Raw genomic sequence first — 19615 nt, forward strand, 5'->3', positions numbered from 1 at the left:
AGTGGTTTTGGTTTCTATAACTGATTTAATAAGTCGAAAGTCGAAAGCAGTCGGGCACTGCCAAGATATTGACAGCCAGAGTCAAACACTGAATTTCAAAAATACTTTTTGAGAAATGTAAGGGAGATGTCACATTAAATTCCAGTATCTTTATATACAGTAAATGATCAAAACAAACAATTACATTTCTGTTTTGTTAAGCAGTCACACTGCAGAATAAAGACCACACCAGTAAGCAATTAAACCACTAAGCTTGACAAGTGAAGTTGTAACAGTTCACTATATACCAAGCCAAAAAGCGTGGAATTAAATATCAGTTGAATGTTTAAATAAATGCAGTCTTCTGCCATTTCAAACAAGTACATGTAATATTACAGTAATTTTAACTGCACTTAGAGAGGGCAGAGGGGAAAGTATTTGCTTATCATGTTGTCAAACTTGTCTGTTCTGAAAAAGCACTCATAAATTTTTATGTCTTATGTGTTCTTATGAGTATGTTGTGCAGCAAATTTACACTTTAATGTCTCTCAGTTTGAAGACTTCAAACAAATCCAAACATGAGCAGAGAGACAGAGGGAGCACTTCTACTCTGAAAAATGGCCAACTTTATGAGGCTCTACTGACCTTAACAATCCTAAAAGCCCCCCAAAGCTTTTCTCTGTCAGTGGTTTTCTGCTGTAAACAAAGATTTATCGCTGAATGCTCAGAATCTGCCCTCTGCAAATGCCAGGAAGAATAAATAGACAACACGTTGGGGCTTACAGCACTTCTTTCTACACTGACACTTAACAGAAGAACACATGCACAACAAATGTAAATAATTTAATCTGATTGCCAGTTTTTTAATACAACACCCCAAATGATTTGAAGCTCTTAAGCTGTCCCACTATAATTTCAGCCAATGTCATTACATGGGACACATTTATAGCATTAAAATAGTGCTGAACAGCTTTACAAATCAGCTTTCTCTTTAAATCAATTACTCTCCTTGTCCTGTGGGACCACTTTTGCAACCTTGACTCAAAGTCTTCACTGAAGCTATAAAGGGTTGAAGGGTTATGTGCCTATTCATTAATGTCTTTGCTCATCGATTAGAAACCTTTTCCAGTGTCTGCACAGTCATATTTATATTTGCCAGTGAGTAGGGTATTTGTACAAGCTCTGCTGGTGAGTGCTTTATTTGGCCAGAGGCCGACACCACAGTGTTAATGTGTTTGCCTCCCTCTAACCCAGACACTGAGATGAATTTAGCCGGCGGACTGTTGAGTCAGGGAGTCTGATTGAGGTCTTTTCTTGCCGCGAAAGAACGGTCAGGGGTCAAGTTGAGGGACATGCGATCATACTGACTGGCTGTTCTGCCTCTTTCTGTTCTTCTTCTATGATTCAAACATATTGAGGGAGGTTTTTTGCCTCTGAGCAGTCATATGCATCAACACACTGATATTACAGACAATATGGCGCTTCCAGCTTTGAGGCAGCAGTTTAAACTCTTACATTCTCCACTGAACCCTGATCTCAATCCCATCCAGTACCTTTAAGATGAACTTTAGCTCAGACTGCCTGGATTCTAACTACATTCACACCGACTTTGGCCCTGTGCTGGGGGCTCCAAAACTAAAACAAAGCACCATGTCTGGGGAAAAAGTTGAACCTGTTTCTAAACTAAGGCAAGATTTATGGCATCAGGTAGCGGATTTCTGAGCTGCCCGTTTGTTGCAACTTTCTGAAACTGACAATTTGAGTTTTGGCATCTGGTAAACATTGAGGAGATGTTGAATTTCATGACTCACCCGCACCTGCAGCAGCCAAATTCTATGCAGTAATCCTGCTTTCGGTCCCAACTTTAGTGGACAGGAAGCAGCTGACCGAAACATGATTCAACGGATTTTTGCCCTTAAATCTTGTCAGAGTCATACAGAAATCCTAAGTCACTTTCCTGGAACTTGTAGAAAGCCTTTTCCAGAAAAAAGGAGACATTTGGAATAACAATATTGTAAAATTTTGATTATGTGTCCAACAAAATATGGCTAATTGTGGTCATTACACCACCAAAAACCTCCAGTCTGATGTGTTGTCAGAGACCTAATTTACTTGGTGTCACTGTGACCTGGTGTGATTATAGTATTTTATCGATTCATATCCTCTTTCTTCACCGTGTTATCATTGCTTCTTTGATTTCCACACACTACAACGGCAGATGAAGGACAGGCTACAGACCTAAACTCAGAAGACGGATGACGCAGCTGAAGATGGCTAAGACGGTTGCTCAGCCCACATGTATTAAGAAAAAACTGGGGCAGGAAGACAAATGAGTATGAGGAACTGGGTGGGAGGGGAAATGAGAGTCGGAGATAGTGATAAACAGATTGGGCAGAACATGAGATAAGCCAGACAAGATGTGTGAACGCTCATAATGCATTATGTGGCCACCCGCTTATTAAAAACACATCCTCAGTCAGTCACTCAGGGTCATTCTAGGCTGTCTTGTAGCAGCTCAGGCAGCGGAAAAGCAATAATTAGAGCTCAATGGCTAATCACTCTCTTATCCCGTCGTTCTATGGGATTAGTTGGTTCGTTTACATCTCACTGATCGAAGATTTACTTTTTACAAATGGTCATTAATGTCTACTGTTTTGCTCTTACAGTTGATTTAAAAAAGTGATTTTCTAAAGATATTGCAGCCATTGCGACATTTCTTTAAAGATACTTTTACATTTGAGACCAGAGATATGTAATCATTCAAGATGCAAGGTCTAGGTTGTACTGAAATAACCCCAAACTCCTGTATAGTCCATCTGGAGAGTGAAGTTTATCCACTGCAGTGCATGGAATGAAAAAGGCACAAACATTATTTATACATGATTTTGAAGACTTACAAACACATTTAAGGGTTTTTGCGTAGAATGTATCTAAAAGATGGATGAGCCTCTCCATGAACTGCTCATAGGTTTTCCAAAATGCAGTTTTGAAACTCAGGTTGCACTCCAAATTGCAGATTTTTCTTTCTTTTTTTTTAAACTTTAAGCATGCACCACAGCTGCCCTTACAAAGTACATACTGTTTCATGCAGCATACATACCACTGGGACAGACTATTTGTCATAATAATGTGACTTAAGCTTTGACCATGGCAGTCTGTAGTGAGATGTCATCTGTCTGAGAGCTCTTCACTGCCTAAGCTTGTTTATACTCATGCGAGACAAATGTGATGTAACCTCACAGAGGATTGTGGATCAGAACGGCCAAGCATGCTGGCCTGGACACAGTAAAATCCAGCCAGATGTAGTGGGTGCTTTTGGAATGCTGCATTTGAGATACTACGTATTTGGACAAACTAAATCTTTTTCTGGTATACTATGTAGTATGGTGGCATGGACACTGGAATGAACCGTCAGAGTGATGGGTCCAATGTTTGTCATCTTGGCAACGCTGGACTCCTAAATCCAAGAAGTGGAGCCTGTGTGGAATGAGACAGGCTGTGGAAACTTCACTGGGCCATGGACTGTCCTATGACGCTGCTCACCTGTCATTACAAGTGGCCACTTTCCTAATTATGCAGAAACTTAAACTTTTAGGCGCCAGAGTTTTTTTTCAACAAAATAATTCAGTTTTGATATCATTTTTTCTAAAGGTTGTAACTTGAAAATGGTTGGAGATAAAAGCAAACTGTAAATGAGAAAAATCATCAGTATGACCCAAAGTTTGTGATGGGAGTAAATTCACTCACCTAATTTGCATATTATGACATCACGAGGCTGTGGACATATGGATTACATAACTTTATTGATGTTTATCGATCAAAATGACATTGTTTGGCTCAGAATTTGTCAGATCCCTGTCTCCACGATGCCCAACAGGCTCATCAAAATGTCTGATCCACTTGTGAAACACTTCCTCGTCTGTCAAGCAAACCCAGCCATCATCATCATTACGACGGGGAACTGAACGCCACTGCAGCCTCCACCGTTATTATCAGTGCATTTTCTCACGCGTCTGCTGCTATTTCCGCAGTTTTTTTTTTAACCCCCGCTATCCCCCTCACCATTAGCGGTGTTCTGACCACCCCTGCTACACCCTTCACGTCCCCTCCTGCCACCCCGGACCCCGTGAAGTAAAGCATCGGCTCCAGCATGTGCTGCTTGTGGACTGTCATGGCGCACCGACCCGCTGCCGTTACGCACAGACGCAGCGTCACTTTCTCTCTCACTGGACAACTGAACATCTTCATCAGAGGGTGAATATTCCTCTTCAGAATCTGAGTAAGCCATTATTTGACAAAGTACTTTGACAAAGTACTTTGTCAGCGTTGACCAGACCTCTCGGTATGGTGAGTTTTCTCACTCTAAAATGCGCAGTCTTGCGCTCTGTTACGCTCCAACGACGAGTCTCGTCTCCTCGGTTTTCAAACTCTGTAAACTCCTAAACTTTGAATGAAAACACGCCCACAAATGATGCTCAGATTGAAGTTCCAGATGTTCGCCATCTCCTGGTATAAAGTAGTAACTGCATGAGGCACTATATTTGAAGCTGTGGCTTGTTATGTTCAGCAATGTTGCTTGTTGCAATATTGCGACTTTGGCGCTTAAAGGGTTAAGTCCTAATACAATTTTAAAAGGTAAGTTATATGACAGTGTGGATACAACTCCTCTCACATTATTTTTCCTTTACAAAGTGCTGAAATTTCACACGCATTTCACACAATTCAGAAGACTTACAAATTTGAATAAAATTTTGTGCAATTTAAATTTGTCTGTAAAAATTCCCTGCCTTTTTCCAAGTCTCTAGCATTTTGGATACATAACTTCATTTGCGCATTTGTGGGTGTTTATTTGAGCATTTACTACTCTTGTCCTTACATTTTTAAAAATTATTTTTCCACTATTTTCACTTGATAACAGCGTCCTTAAAAATTCCAGCAGAATGATTATCGTATCTCTAATGTTTACATTTCTGCTAATGCTAAGGGTCACATTCTGAGATGCTTCATTTTTCACTTCAGAGTAAAGTGCAGTCTGTCTTGAATGGAACAGTGAATGACAAAGTGATTTTGGAGACAGTTATTGGTTACTAAATAGCCTATGCACTCTGAGACAAGACAGTTTCAATAATTTTCTAGCCCTCATAGAGTTAGGTATCAACTGTTAGCAATAAAAGCTGTCTTTTAAAATTCAAAATTTAAAAGCACACATGTTGTACACAAGATGGTATTCCTCTGAAATGCCATCAAACTAGGCTAACAAGCTCCGATTCTGAAAGAAGAATCCAGGTGGCTGAGCTTGCTAACAGTAATGATTCCCACAAGATCATTATGAGTTATTAGCAGCTTCTGCATGCAGCACAAAAAGACTTAGAAAAATTGCACTATAATAAGAGGTGCTAAACACGCAGACCTGACCTTCATCGCTATCAATGGGATTCTGCAGAAAATGATCCCAAAATAACTGACCCGTTCCATATGTTTACACACAATACACAAGCAATAGCTGACAGCTGTTTTTGTCTCGCTGTGAAGTGGCTGCTCAATAGCATCAAACAGAGGCAGAACTCACATATACACAAATATACACACAAATACAGACATGGATCCACATTCAAAAGCTTGCAGACAAACCATCAATGTATTAGTTCTGACCTTCCAATAAACTTTCCAATTCATCCTGCTCAATCCTAATTGCTTGCAGAGATGACGTGCAAACAATAAAACGCAGCATTTCCCTCGGCGTATGATCTGATGATCCGATCGTCTCCTCTGTTCTGAGCTGATCCTCTGAACCGCTGAGGAAAACAGTCCCGCAAACTCTCTGCATGTGGCATCGGCTAAGACAAAAGAAGCCCCGAAGCGGCAAATTTTTTCACCGAAAAAATTCAGTGTCTCTCAGTTCACAGTTGGCTTTTTACCACTATTGGCACATTTCTTTCCTACAAAATTTCACTTTTAATGCCTTGCAGATAACCTTCAAATGATTTTTGCTGCATTCAGCCGTGGAAACGCCATTCTAATTGACATTTTTTTTAGAAGTCACTCTGGAACCCTTCATGTCTAATCCCTAATAAGCATGAAACAGCCTTTAAATTTAGTGGCCATGTAGCAGCTTTGTTCTGAGAAGAATAGCTGTCAGTGATATTGGATAGCATTTTTAGAAAGTGACATTGAGTGACATATTAAAAACCATGTTATGTCACAAACACCAGAGCAGTTGGCTTTGTAGCAGCAGGGAAATGATAGATTATTGAAGGACTGAGTAGTGGGTAGAGGCCTTCAAAAGAAAATCAGCACGTCTGGCAGCCGTTTGGGGCAGGCTCATGGCGCAAAAAGGACATCAAATAACTAATTTATATTCATATCAACACTTCTCATTTTCAATTTTGGCTCCTTGTCGATAGATGGGATTTTCAGGGCATATATCACCGGTTTGGCAGCTCTCTAGAGCGAGCGTATTTCATATTTGACCCCTATTCAATATGTCCTGGGAAGTAGCTCTTTCATTTTATCAGGCCAAAGACAAGGTAGAGGTAATATTTATTGCATCCCATGTGTCAATTTACGTCCTCGCAGCCCTTTATTTATGACTTAAATGAATGTGTTTAGATGAAGTTGGGTTGGCAGCTAGCGAGTTGGCACTTTGACCACTTTCAGCGATACCAGAGGCCTTCAGGTGAACGGAGAACAGAGCAGACATTTAATCAATAGCTGCACCTCCTCAAGCCGAAACACGTAACAGTGTTTGGTTGCTGAGGGGCACCAGCGCAACGATAAACCCCTCAACACTGCCTCTGGGTTGCAACATCAAAATGAGGCTGGATGTGGAGAATAAAGTCAAGTTTTAGTATATTTTACCTTTTGTGTGATAGTCTTGAGGTGCAAAAACAGCTAAATGAAACAAAACACAATAAAAAAATAGAGGATATAAAAAATATTGTTTTGCAAAATGTTGTTTTGAAAAAAACATTCGGTTTTCATTATTGTGATTTTTGATCGTGATAATCTGTTTTGTCTTCAGGTTTTGTTAAATATTAAGTGTAAATTTTGTACGATTTAGTTAAGTATTGTGTTTTAGAAACTGTGCTGTCTGAATGTCATTGGATTTTCTAAAAAGCTGTCTTTTGTGAAACATTATGGTTTCGATTTTGTTTCTGTGTTTTCTGCCATTATGTTTTCTAGATTTATTCAATTTCCTTAAATGTTGTTGAGTTTTGGAAACTACTATGTTTTCTGAAATGTTGCTCTTGCATGTCCTAAAGCGCTGTTTTCTCATTATTTTACTGTGTTTGTGTCCAGTGTTGTTATGTTTGGCATCTCAGGGCCTCTGTACTTTTATGACCCCATAGTTGAATGTAAACTTTTTATTGTCACTCATACTGATTGCATGGTTTCACTCCCACCCCACCTGTTCGAGGGAAGGGCACATTTATTAGCTTTGTGCAATGATATGAATAACATATTCATAATTAAGCTGCTCACACTAATTTACTTGCTGTCTAATTAGTGAATTCTGTGGCACAGGAGACAAAGGCCTTTAAACGGGAGTCAATTACTACTTTATGATGCTGTTAGGCTTCCTCTCCCTCTATAACAAATGTTGTTTATCACTTTCTTTGGAAAGGGCAGTTTTGGCTGCCAAAAAGGAATGAAGTGGAGGGATTTAAATACCCCACGTTTCTGCTGCAAACAGAAATAGATTTCTAATGCAGAGCAGTTCAACAGTCCTAGAGAGTACTTCAGCAGGAATGGCGAGGATCTGAAAAGCATTCAGTCTCAGTGACACTCGATGAGACAAAAGACCCATCAGCCCAAAGGAAGAAAATTATTGAGCGCTGCCCTCCCACTTTCTCCTCTTTTTGTCAGTAAAAAGGACAGGAAAGGAATATGCAAACTATCCAGAGACCCATTCATTCCCACTTATACAGGACAAATACCTGCGTTTAATAGAGCAGTCAGTTCGAGGCTTGCAGACAGACCAGCCAGCACAGAGCTCACAAAGCCAAACCACAGACTCTGATCTATTGTGGTCATTAAACTGATGTGTTGTTGCCCGCTGGATCATAACATGTGTACACTTCACCACACCCAGACCTCCAGTGATATCACTTCCTGCTAGACTGTAAAAGAAAGCAGAATTAACTCTAAAAGTCGGTGCACAGAGGACAGACCACTGGATTAAGACCCGAAGCTTCCAGTTACCTGGGCAGCGCATTAGAACTGCTGCCTCTCCCATTTTCTCCGACTCACGATGCACTCACACAAAGGCGGCTCTTACACCTTGCAATTCATCACCACAAAGAGTCAATGCAGGCCTTTGTTCATGGCTCTGTGCTGAGCTCTGGGAGCGACTCTCAGCCAGTAGGCATTGGCAAGGAGACAGAAACCTGAACACCTGGCACAAACTAAACCATTTACCAGAATCACTTGTTGAATTTGCTTTGGTTTGGCCTATTTTTTTTTTTAAATCAAACTTGTTGGATCAAGTCAGAAGAAGAAAAAGAAGTGGTAAGCATGACTCAGATTTGTTCTCCTGAACTGACTTTCTATATCATGTGGATGCTTTTCTTGTAGAATTTGTATATTTATTAAGTCATTTTAGAGTAATGGGCATCATCTAATACTAGTAAGTGGTCTTTATATGACTTGTTTATTTTTATGCCTGAAAAAGGACTGAAGCCTTAGATGCTGAGTTCAAGTGATGCACAGTTTGTCAGATTATTTGTTTTTCTTTTAGTTGAGTCACAAACACACGCACAAGAACTTTTAGGAAAATTCACAGATGGAAATATACTACAAGTACTGCAGCCAAGTGGCCTCCTGTTTACAGCCTCAAGATGATCTCAGTGCGAAGCTGGGAAGTCAGACAGCTGGAGGATTCTGAGTGAAGTTCGTCTAAGAGTGCATGCTCCAAACAAAAATCACCCTGACCTCCAGAAACCTCTGCTGGGTTCTGGGAAGACTCTTTCATTCTCTCATTCCTGGCAGCCTTGTTTCCTGAAGGGTCAAGTGATGTACAGCAAAGCCAGCCGAATGCCTCACAGATGTGTTACAAAAATCACTGCGGTGAGTCTTCATAACTCACTCGAGAAGAAATTCAGCCAAAAGAAGTCACAAAAGAATGCTGACCTCTTCTCAAAATGAACAGTGACAGATAACAATATGCAATTTTAAGTACCAGAGACTGAAGGCACCATAAATCTGAGTCAATTTGAATTTCTCTGGCATTTAATGTTTTAAGACATCAGCTAATGGCATTCAACTCACGACAACATTCCTACAAGCAAATAGAAAATTGATGTGTTCTCTCTAAGAAAGCCCAAAACAGCAAAAAAAAAAAAAAAACTGTTTTCACATCCCAAAGAATTGTTCTGTCAATGCACATTATGGATGCAAGGCAGCAACTGAAAACAACTCTGTAGCTGTCATCAAAGTCACAATCTATTCCCTGCTTTCTCACACAGAAATACACTGGTGGCTGCAAACCTTTTCATTTCACCCAAAAATGCTCTGGTCTGTCAGAGTTTTGCAGCCTGCGCTGCACTGTGAAAAGCAGTTGCTGCAGGGCATACTTGTTCTTTGTCAGGACGAGTTTTGGTGGGGAAAGAGAAACTTCTGGACAGGGGACATTGAGGCACTTTCCGGGCAAAGTAACAAAGGCAGCGCTGTTGGACCTACAGCAAGGAAGAGCACATCAATGTCTGGGAGGATTCGCTTGGCACAGTTCAAAACATTGTTTGAACATATTCAAGTGTGCAAGAGTTAGCAGGCTAATGACTGCGAAGGCTACATGCTACACTAGGCAGCTTTTATTTAGAGGAAGGAGCAACCAACCGACTGCATGTTACTGAACTGTAATTGATAGCTTTCCAGTTGAACATGCTATTAACTTGATAAACAGGCTGATAAACGAGTCAATCTAATCTTCAGTTACAAGTCAGGTTAAATGTGATTGCACTCACTGAAAAAAATGAAGGTGATTTGCATTTTGCTGACACAAAAACCAGCATAGTCAATCACTCAAGCACAACAGCTTTAGTCGTTAGCTAAACCAAGTTGCTATTAGTGAATAATGGTACATTTACAACTTTAAATTCATAGTGATCTGCAACACAATGGACAAGTTCATTTCTAGTTGCGACTCAGTGGCTACATATACAATATTGTATCAAAGCTAAAAGTTAGTAGTCAAGTTCGGCTTTTAGTCTTCGCCATGTTGTTCTTTTGAAACCAGATGTGACAAGCAAGAGGATTTGAACTCTGTCAGTCACAATGGAATGCCATCCTAAAGTCTACCTTGCTTTAATCATATATTTTGCTCTAAATGGGACCATAATTTACAAAACGAATATCATTCCACATTGAAGGAGACTTTATGCTCGCAATTGAAACCATAAACTCATCAGACAAGTGTTTACTGAGGTAAGAACTCAAGAGAGAAGAAGAGTCAATTTCTCATAGACTTGCAAACAATCAGACTTCTTATTCTAACCACAAGAGGTTCCTCCTGCTGGTCACTGGAAAGAATGCAGGTTTAAGACACTTTCAAGGTTCTGAGGTTTATTCTATTGGGTTTTTTATACAGTCTACAGGAGTATCACTCCAACTGTTTTGCTTTTATGGGAGCAGATCCAAATAACAAGCATGCTGTTAGTAGTTAGGAGTTTAGCAAGAGGTCAGTTTGCAAATTCAAAATAAAATACTGGTGCCAATATAGAAAGTTTGGCACCACTACCAAAACAATTCTAACAACTAACTCAATTTGCAAGAGAGCTGAAGCCAATTTTTATTTTAACAGAATCAGACAAATGTCTGAAATGTCTCCAGCAGTCCTTGAAGTCTGAAAAATCAGACCAAGCCTTCAGTGCCAAATTTCAATCTCAACTTAAAGCATTCAGGTTTGAAACCCTGCCCTAAAAACAACATTCTGATCCTACCTCATTTTGCTTCACTCTCCTGTCCGCATTTTAATAAAAGCAAAAGCAAGAAAACAACAGTGGAAACTACAGCATGGGGACTGGAAGAGGGGCTGACACAAATACAGAGTGTAAGAGTCGAAGGCATGTAACAGCATGCCATAAACCCCGTGAGTGACACTTGGTTTAGTGGGACAAAGCCAAGCTGCCGTTCCTGCTGGGCTGAGGATATGAAGCCTTCTGCAGGGTGGGGTGACGGCTCCTCGGCCGGGTGGACACCTTATCTTCTTTCAGCATGCCTGGACGGCCTGGAACGCCAAACTCTCTCCTCGCCTTCATGATAGCAATGCATGTAACACTTTGTTCCCCTTTGCAGAGCTGCTTCTTTCAACTTTTCCTCAGTGAGCGCATTAAATCTTTGGATTCTTTCCACCATTTCCTTGCATGGGGCTGCATGAAAAAGTGTATAATTTTCCCATTTGAAGATACTGGTTTATGTTATGATGCACAGCTACACTATGGGCACCTCCTGGGATGTATGTGCCAAAAAAACAACCAGACAGAGGTACATGTCTACCAGTATTATTCATAAGACCTGTTTAAGTTTCTAATTTGTGACACCTGCAAATAATTTCCATATGTCCTGATCCACCATTAGTCACATGTAAAGGGACTAAACGCCTCTCCAACAGGTCTAATGTAAGTGCATCGAGCATGAAATCGCTCCATCTGTGTTTCACATCATTACTTCTTAAAGATGTTTTAACAGGTTTTATTCAACAGGGAACCTCGTTATATACCCCACAGCTGAATGACAACCAGTTAGCCATTTATGCTACGTTACATATAAAATTCAGCACCGTGGACGTGAAGTTACTGCCTTCAAATACCAGCCTCTTACTAGCCTGTATAAGGCTTATAGGTACCCCTCTAAGACCCGCTGTGGTTCAATGAGTCACTCAAAAGAATCCTGAATAAACATCAAACCAGACAAACTAAAGAAATATGTTCACCCATAATCCAACAGTCCAGTAGTCCTCAGCTTACAAGCAAAGCTAGAAAAGTGGAAACACTGTGCATGTGAATGGTATTAACATGGTCTAGTTGACTTCATTGGAAGAAAGCGCACCCTAAAAATTTTCCACGGTGCAAGCAGACGCTCAGCATGAAGTGTGTTGCATTTGATAGTATTTTGGTCTTAAATGTATGAACATTTGCTTTGTGCAATGGCAATCGAGTTAAGTAGATTGTCACTGAAATTAAAGAAAAGCCCAATAACTCAAAGAATCAAAAGAAGCACCTTTGCACTGAATATCAACACACAGCTAGAGAAATTTATCACAGCAGAGACATAGTTATAGTTGCAGTCTCAAAGATCTCAGTTTCGTTCTCTATGGCTGCACCTATAGCGATAAGTGGGAACTGCAGGTGTATTTTTGAACCTTATTTCCCAGAGATTCAAACACAGCATTAAGCCAGTCAGCTGACAGTTGGTACCATGGACGATGTATCATCAACTTTGTTTTTTCCTTTGATTGTTCAGCCACAGTGAGATTTACTTGCATCTCAAAGCGAGGAGAAACAGTCCACGCCTTCGAACACAGGTGAGCTCAAGAGTCTGTTGTGTCACCTTTACTAGCAGAAAGATAACTGCTGGGTGATGAAACACACATAAATAAAACCTTGAGTATACTCCCTTGTGAACACGAACATGAACAGCTTCAGACACTGTGGCATGTACTACCTGTTTTAATTCTACTTTCTAGCCCACTTGGAGGACATAGTTTCACACGCAGAGTAGATGAATATTTAAGTATTCCACACATGTATACTGCTGCACCCCTCTGTTGTGGTGTCGTCTTTTGGGCAACATCTGTGGACTCGTCAGATGATGAAACCGACATAACATGGACCCTAGAAGCCCCCCGTGAACAAATCTCCAGCGTAACTCCACAGTTTATGATTTTGCACAAGAATGTCTCCACACACACCCAGTAAATAAGACTGTAAAGCAAAAGACTTTGATATAATTTCATCAGTGTGTCATGGGCTGAATCACTATTGCATTACCTGATTTGCAATAAATGACTAAACAGATGTTTATTGAAATTAAAATCTTCAAGATCAGCACTTCTTTAACGAACACACCTGAAGATCAGTTGAAACCCACAAAGACAGGTGAGTGTTTCCAACAGTCTGCACAGACTTTAGACACTAAGAAAGGCGCATAAACTTTACAACCGACTAAATTCACTGGACAGCACACGAAATAGTCTAACAGATCCCACAAGAGCAGGGATTCTCACATCTTCCAGTATCAGAACAAACAAAGAGGGCAACTGGCAGCCTGTACCGTTTATATGCCAGGTGATTTGCCCTGAAAAGGCCAAAAAAAGAAAATAAAAGCTCTGAGTTTGGCTGAGATCCTGGATGGGGAGGCGTGTAGGACTGTGGAGCCTACAGAGGGAACTGAAGGAGAGTCAACCGTTGTGAAACAGTTTGGCTGTCTCAGTTACCAGTCTTACCAGTCTCAGTCTAGAAAATCATGCTTGCTTAAAAGAAATCTTAAGAGCGATTGGCATGATTAGGGCCTTTACATAACATACATTAAATGATTTTACTGGCTGACTGTCAATACCAACTGACCAAGACTGGAAAAGACTCAGTCCAGCTTGGTTTTACCATTCAAATCAGCTCTGCCTCAAGTTGACCAATATTCAAGTTTTCATCCACTACCATTTTGTGAAGATTAGGAGCTTAGAGCAGTTCTTGCTAGCGTTGATTTTCCAGTATGGCTCCATTAGACCAAAGCAGAAGAATCAGAGCAGCAGAACAACAAAACACTGGAAAATAACACATTTGAGTAGAGTTACAGCAGTGGTGTTTAACCCCACTGCTTCATGCACATGATCCTATTTCCATTGCATGTTGTCGCATTTAGTTTCCACCAAATTTTTTGCAACAAAACCAAGTGGCCGTAAATGCTTTCTGAGTTTATTTTCTCCGTGAGCTGCAAGACTTGTTGGATTCTTGACCAACCAGTTATGGAGCATGCTTGCAATGCCTAGTGGAAAATTATCCTCACAGACATCTTTTTCCCCCACCATGCACTCTCATTTGAAGAAGAAACTCAACACAACCACAGAACACCACACAGCATAATTTCTGCTTCATCCCGCTGCGTCATATATCACCGAATGACATATGTTGTGGACGGCAGCATGTTTAGATTTGGGTGAAACAAAATAATGAAAAAGCAATTGAGGCATATGAGCACTTCATCACTTCAACATTATTCCTGGATCTCAACACTGAACATTAGTTTGACAATGTATAACGGTAGAAAAGTGCCCAAGAGAGCAATTTTCTTTTATTACACCATTTATTTTTACTCCTAAAATCTATGTTGTTAATCACCACTGACTGCACTTTGGAGTGTATTTTTGTTTTTCTTCTGCTGTAATCATCATTTCTTGCACTGTTAAGGTTAGCAAAGATGGGGAGCAGCCTATGTGCCTCCTCTCTTTCTTTGTTAACCTCTCAAAATTTCCCCTCCAGGCAAAAAAAAAACGTGACTCCTCCCACCAAAATGTAAACCATTTTACTCGTTCCACTGCTCAGCTGATGTTCAAACTGTTTTTCTTTGTTTATATGGCTGCATCCCTCGGCAGAGGAAAAAGGAGGAGCTGATAACAGCCCATCTGTGAAGAAGGGATGTTTATCATGAACGGAAAATGCTCGTCATCGCTCACTGAACCACTGACATCCAGATCCGTAGCCATCACAAGTCTCCTGCCTCTGACCTTTTCAAAGCTTGCTTGATAGACTTGAATTTTGGATGCAATTTTTGCTGCTGGGAATCAACTCTCAATCTCACAGAGGAGAGCGATTAGTGCAACCTCGAAGGCCTGATAACTCAGGCAGGGCACTTGAACAATTGGAAATGAAGGAGCTTTTGAACCACATGAAAGACAATGAGAAAAGAAGCCTAAAGAGGAGCTTAACTGCACTGGGCTTCATTAACTAGTGGCCTCTTTGCTCTTTGTTTCTGAGCCTATTGAACTCTGTGTGGCGCTCCAGCCCTCTCAAGCCGACGGGCTGAGCTTCTTCCCGGACTACAAGAGGCGGGGAGCAGGGCGATGAGGGCCAGGCGTGACTAATGCAGGAACCTGGTGCTGCTGTTGCATGCTGGTAAGGGGGGGACGATATGGCATGGCCCGCTGTTGCTGCATACAGGGCTTCACAATGAGCCCGACCGCCGCCGCCGCCGTCCCTCCCAGTTTGTTACCCCTCCCTCATACACCCCACCCCCATCATCCATTCATGGCAGCTCCTTTCAGCAAGTCATTCAGAGGGCCAATAAAGAAGCCAGCTCATTCTGTCCGTTTTGAAATGTGCAGTGTCAGAAAGAGAGGGAGACAGGGGAGGAATGGCGGGGGTGAGATTCCAAGAAGGCTTACGGTCACCTCACCAAGGGAGACTGAGCTGGACCTCTCGTTTTTGTCTGCAAGCAGTTTATGCTCTGAGTCATCTCATGAAAAGCAAAGTTTCCATCCAAATGTTGCACAGATGTGACTGAAGTTGTCAAAGTCAGCAATAAAAAAATAAAGACTTTGCACTTCTATTCACAAGTGTTAGCTGGTGGTGCTAAACTGCTACAGAAGAAGAAGATGCAAGAAGATTTCCACCACCTGCATCACATTGTTTTCTGTTTCAACAGTTTTTATCCACACATCGACTTTCCCACCCTCGCCCAAGCATCAAAACACTTATGAGATCATTTCTGGCATCTGATACTCCTTTTGTACATAAAATTGAAATTGTGCATGACAGCAGGTGGATGTGGCACAAGTTCATACATGTCATCAGGGTTGTTTTTCTCTTCAGACACCTGTAGTGTTGGAGAGAGTCAAATGTGACTCACCACAGATGTATTACTAATGAAAGATTCATTATGAGATGAGTTGGGAGCTCAGTGAATGCAGGTATTTCACCAACATGGAGCCGCCCATCATGAAGTCATAAACTCCCTGAGAGCAGGTCTGCATGTTCCCCTGCAGCCTGCATTCCTGTGTGACTCTGAGTTTGTGTTTGTATGATTGCAGAGGCAGCTGCTGGCAGCGTGATGGATGAGGAGCGGTCCTCTGGAGCTGGAGACGTCCACATCGCTGCACTGCTGTGAGCGGGTTAACCCTCTATCAGCCTCCTCCAGCCTGTAAGGAAACTCCGCTCCCAGCATCCACAACGAAATGAAATTCCACACACAACCGCAATCTTAGCACATTAACAGCCTTCAGCACAGGCTTTTAAATCAGACCACATCATTACATGAGGCAAGACTCTCTCTCACGCTCTCCCTCTTATTCCCCGTATCGCGCATGCAGCCACTCTCCAGACTCCAGTGGAACATCTCTTTTTCCATTCCGAGAAAAAGCACCGGAGTGCAAATTAACCCCAAAATCAGCCCCAATTTTCTGAGAGTGCCACCGCTGAGTGTATCACCGGGTGAACAAACATCACAGAGCCACAGACTGAAAGCTTTTCAAAAAAAATACACTAAGCTCTAAGCTCACAGGATGTTGTGTAATTTCGGCCAGATGTTCTCCACAGTTCATCTAACTAATAAATACAAGGAGGTTTCAAGCAGTCCTCGAATGTCAGGCTCTGCTGGAGCTGCTGAGACACTTTCAGAAAGCTTTTCTGGTCGTGAATGGTGCATTATGTCCTCCCCGTGGACTTGCAGAGAGTGGAGGAGTACACCTGCGCTCTATTAATATGGGCCTATCTAAAGAGGGACAGAAGCTGCTCCTTCCAGCAGCACAAGAGTGGAGGTCAGGGAAGCACAAGGGAAGCACCTCACCCAGATGTCTAAAAATACTGTCCTACATACAGGGGGCTCAGTTTGACTGCGTCCAGCTCGAGCAGGAGATGGAGTGATGAAGCACTGTGCAGAATTGTGGAGATTTCCTTCATCTGGAATCTCTAAAACAAGCTTTAATCTGACATTTGCAAGCTGGAAGCAAGCTGCTGTTTTCAAGTAAAACACTGATGTCAAATGAGGCGGAGCGCAGCCCAGCTGAGGAGACTGACTGAACCCAAAGTGTAAAAGTGTAAAAAAAAAAAGAAAAAGATGAGTTTGTGTGTCTCTGTGCAAACGGTCACACACAGCCGACAACACATCTCTCTCTCATCCAAACAGCCATGCATTCCTGCAGCTCTGTGGTCTGCACACACATGCGAGTTTAATTTACAGTCACTGTCAGGAAGAGACGAACATTTCTCTAACCACTATCTGATACGTGATGAAAATTCGCTGCCAGCAATAAAAGCCCTGGGAAACAAGAGCCCGCCTGTGTGAACAGAACCGACGTTGGCATGAACTTATTCCACCAGGGGCGAACTGGGATGTGGGACGGACTAGATGTGAGATTAGGGGAACTCTAGGTGCTGTGGCTCCACAGTGGGGATATTGTTCACACTGGAGTCCTCATCCTCCTGTACAATCAGGAGGGATAAAACCTGCAGGCATCCAGCAGAAAAAGCACCTGCACTGTTCACCTTTCAGAGCTGCTAAAAGTTGCAGAAGGGTGACACCTCCGTCTTACAGGTAGCGACAGATCACACTGGGAAGAGGAGAATCTGACACATAAATCAGCTAGAAGGCAGTTTATGAAGGTTCCCACATGCAGGAGTGGATGCGTGTTACTGTACATTAATAACCAAATCAGCCTGGAGGCACAACAGAGAGAGCAAAGCAAATAACTGAGCCTGCTAGTAGTTGTGAGAATATGATAATTAGAATAAACCCAGTCTTTGATCCAGATAAGAGAGAGTAAGTTAGTAGGTCAGGAGTGTCTCTTTTAGTCCTGTGATTTCTTAAAATAAAAACAGAGACGAGGAGTGAGTCTGTCCAGTCATGTTCTTGCACACACAACACAACCTGATAAATACATTTCTGCTGCAAACAAACAACTGAAACCAGCTCTCCACCTGTGTGTGCATCATTTATCTCACGCATGCTTTGCACATCGACTCGTGCACCAACTTGGAGCTAACAGATCTCGCTTGAATGCTCGTTTTTCTTACCGTTACCGGCTGAGATCTCGCCTCGCACATTCCCCACGCACTGCAAAACTAAAACAACTCCAACGAGAAGGTCGAACGTCTTCACAGCCGCCATATCCAAGTTCCGCTGCTGACTCTTCTCCCTCAGTATCCCGGTTCTTTTCAGTCTCTTCTCATGCACCGCTTTCCCCCCCGAGCGGACTCCGTAACTCTCCTGCCGCCGCTTTTAAAAGGGAAACCTGCCTGCGCTGCACTGAGCCTGTTTTTGTTCCAGCGTGTGCCACACTGCGCGCTCCTGGCCGGCCAAACGCGCTCTCCGCAGCCAAAATAAACAACAAAATTAATATGAGGAGGTTAAAAGAAAAAGAAAAAAAGACAAAGTTCACCGCATCTCAGTCCCACAGCGTGGTCTCATCCCACCGGACGGAGGTGCAGAGAGAGTGTGAGAGAGGAGGCTGGACGCGCTCCTGGAGAAGACAGTGCGCTCCCCCCGTCAGCAGCTCCTCAGAGCCAATGACTGTTAGATGCTCCTCATGTGCAGGAAAAACCACAAGGAGGCAAAACACACAAGCACACACAAAGCTGCAGGAGACACAGTCAGATTTTTTCTTCTTCTTTTGCCGTCGGATATTATGTGCACCTTGTCTGACAAGCAGCTTTGGAGTGATGTGGGAAGATGTTGTGGAGCTTCAGGAGCTGCCGACTGTTTGCCAGAAGACAAAAGAGACTCTTTCACTGGGGGGGGGGGGGTTGCTTTTATGAACACAGTATTGAAAAGGTACACAAGTTGTAGCCTATAGGGGCCATTTAGAGTTCAAAAATGGTGCTGTTTTTCAGTTTTGGCTCACTTATGACTATTTTAAATCTCATTTCCCTCCTGCCAGTCCATAAAAACACAGATTTTCGCATTTAAGCTTTGTCCCATGTCTCACCTTTCCTGTGCAGCCAGGTGAACAGTGAGAGCGCCCTCTTCAGGTACAAGGTGTGTTATGACATTAACCCTGGTGTTCTGCTGACACTGACTTTACTTTAAATTGCTACTTTAGTCAAAACACTTGCAAAATACATCCTCATTTTTACATTAATATACACATTTGCTCCACCTTTGACACTCTAAAATGTAAAAAAAAAAATGCACATAGAGGTGAATTATATAGACAGTTAATGAATACACAAAGACAAATTAAAGGAAAACTCTGAACCATTGTGCAGTGAAGAACTGGGTTATACTCTGAGGTCACATTGTGCAGCCTCATTTCATCCCTTGGTCACTGTTAATCAATACAAAGTTGCTCCGCATGATTAACTGCGTCTTTTGATGAAACGTTCCGATTCTGATTGAATTGGTGTCTTCCAGGAGGGCACAAGAGGTCACTGATTGCTTTGATGAGTATGAAAATGAAGTGAATCATTTGCTATGGCGTTCACAGTCGATCTCAAACCAATTTAACACCGATTTGGTATTTTATAGTGAAAGCACCAAACGAGGGAATATCTTTTGGTAGAATGGTGCTCAATCACTCGAGTAGAGTTCCAGAAACTTGGAAAATCAAGGTCCAATGAAGCTGCATTGGCCTGACACCTTACTAAGACTCTTTATGTTGGTTTTTCTTTCAGTTTATCACCTGCCTATATTAAAGTTAGCAGTTATACAT

The 19615-nt window shown here is 42.0% G+C and overlaps 1 protein-coding gene across 1 annotated transcript in view; it reads right to left on the reverse strand.

The window, feature by feature from the left end:
• Nucleotides 1-18637, reverse strand: part of plxdc2b (plexin domain containing 2b) — a 116513-nt gene extending 97876 nt beyond the window's left edge. The window contains exon 1 of the mRNA XM_022208282.2: nucleotides 17982-18637. Within this exon, the coding sequence (XP_022063974.1) occupies nucleotides 17982-18075 (94 nt within the window). The 5' untranslated portion in view covers nucleotides 18076-18637. The remainder of the gene's footprint in view (nucleotides 1-17981) is intronic.
• Nucleotides 18638-19615: the final 978 nt, after the last annotated feature.

Source organism: Acanthochromis polyacanthus, chromosome 20 (assembly GCF_021347895.1).
Source record: "Acanthochromis polyacanthus isolate Apoly-LR-REF ecotype Palm Island chromosome 20, KAUST_Apoly_ChrSc, whole genome shotgun sequence".
Classification (NCBI taxonomy): Eukaryota; Metazoa; Chordata; class Actinopteri; family Pomacentridae; genus Acanthochromis; species Acanthochromis polyacanthus.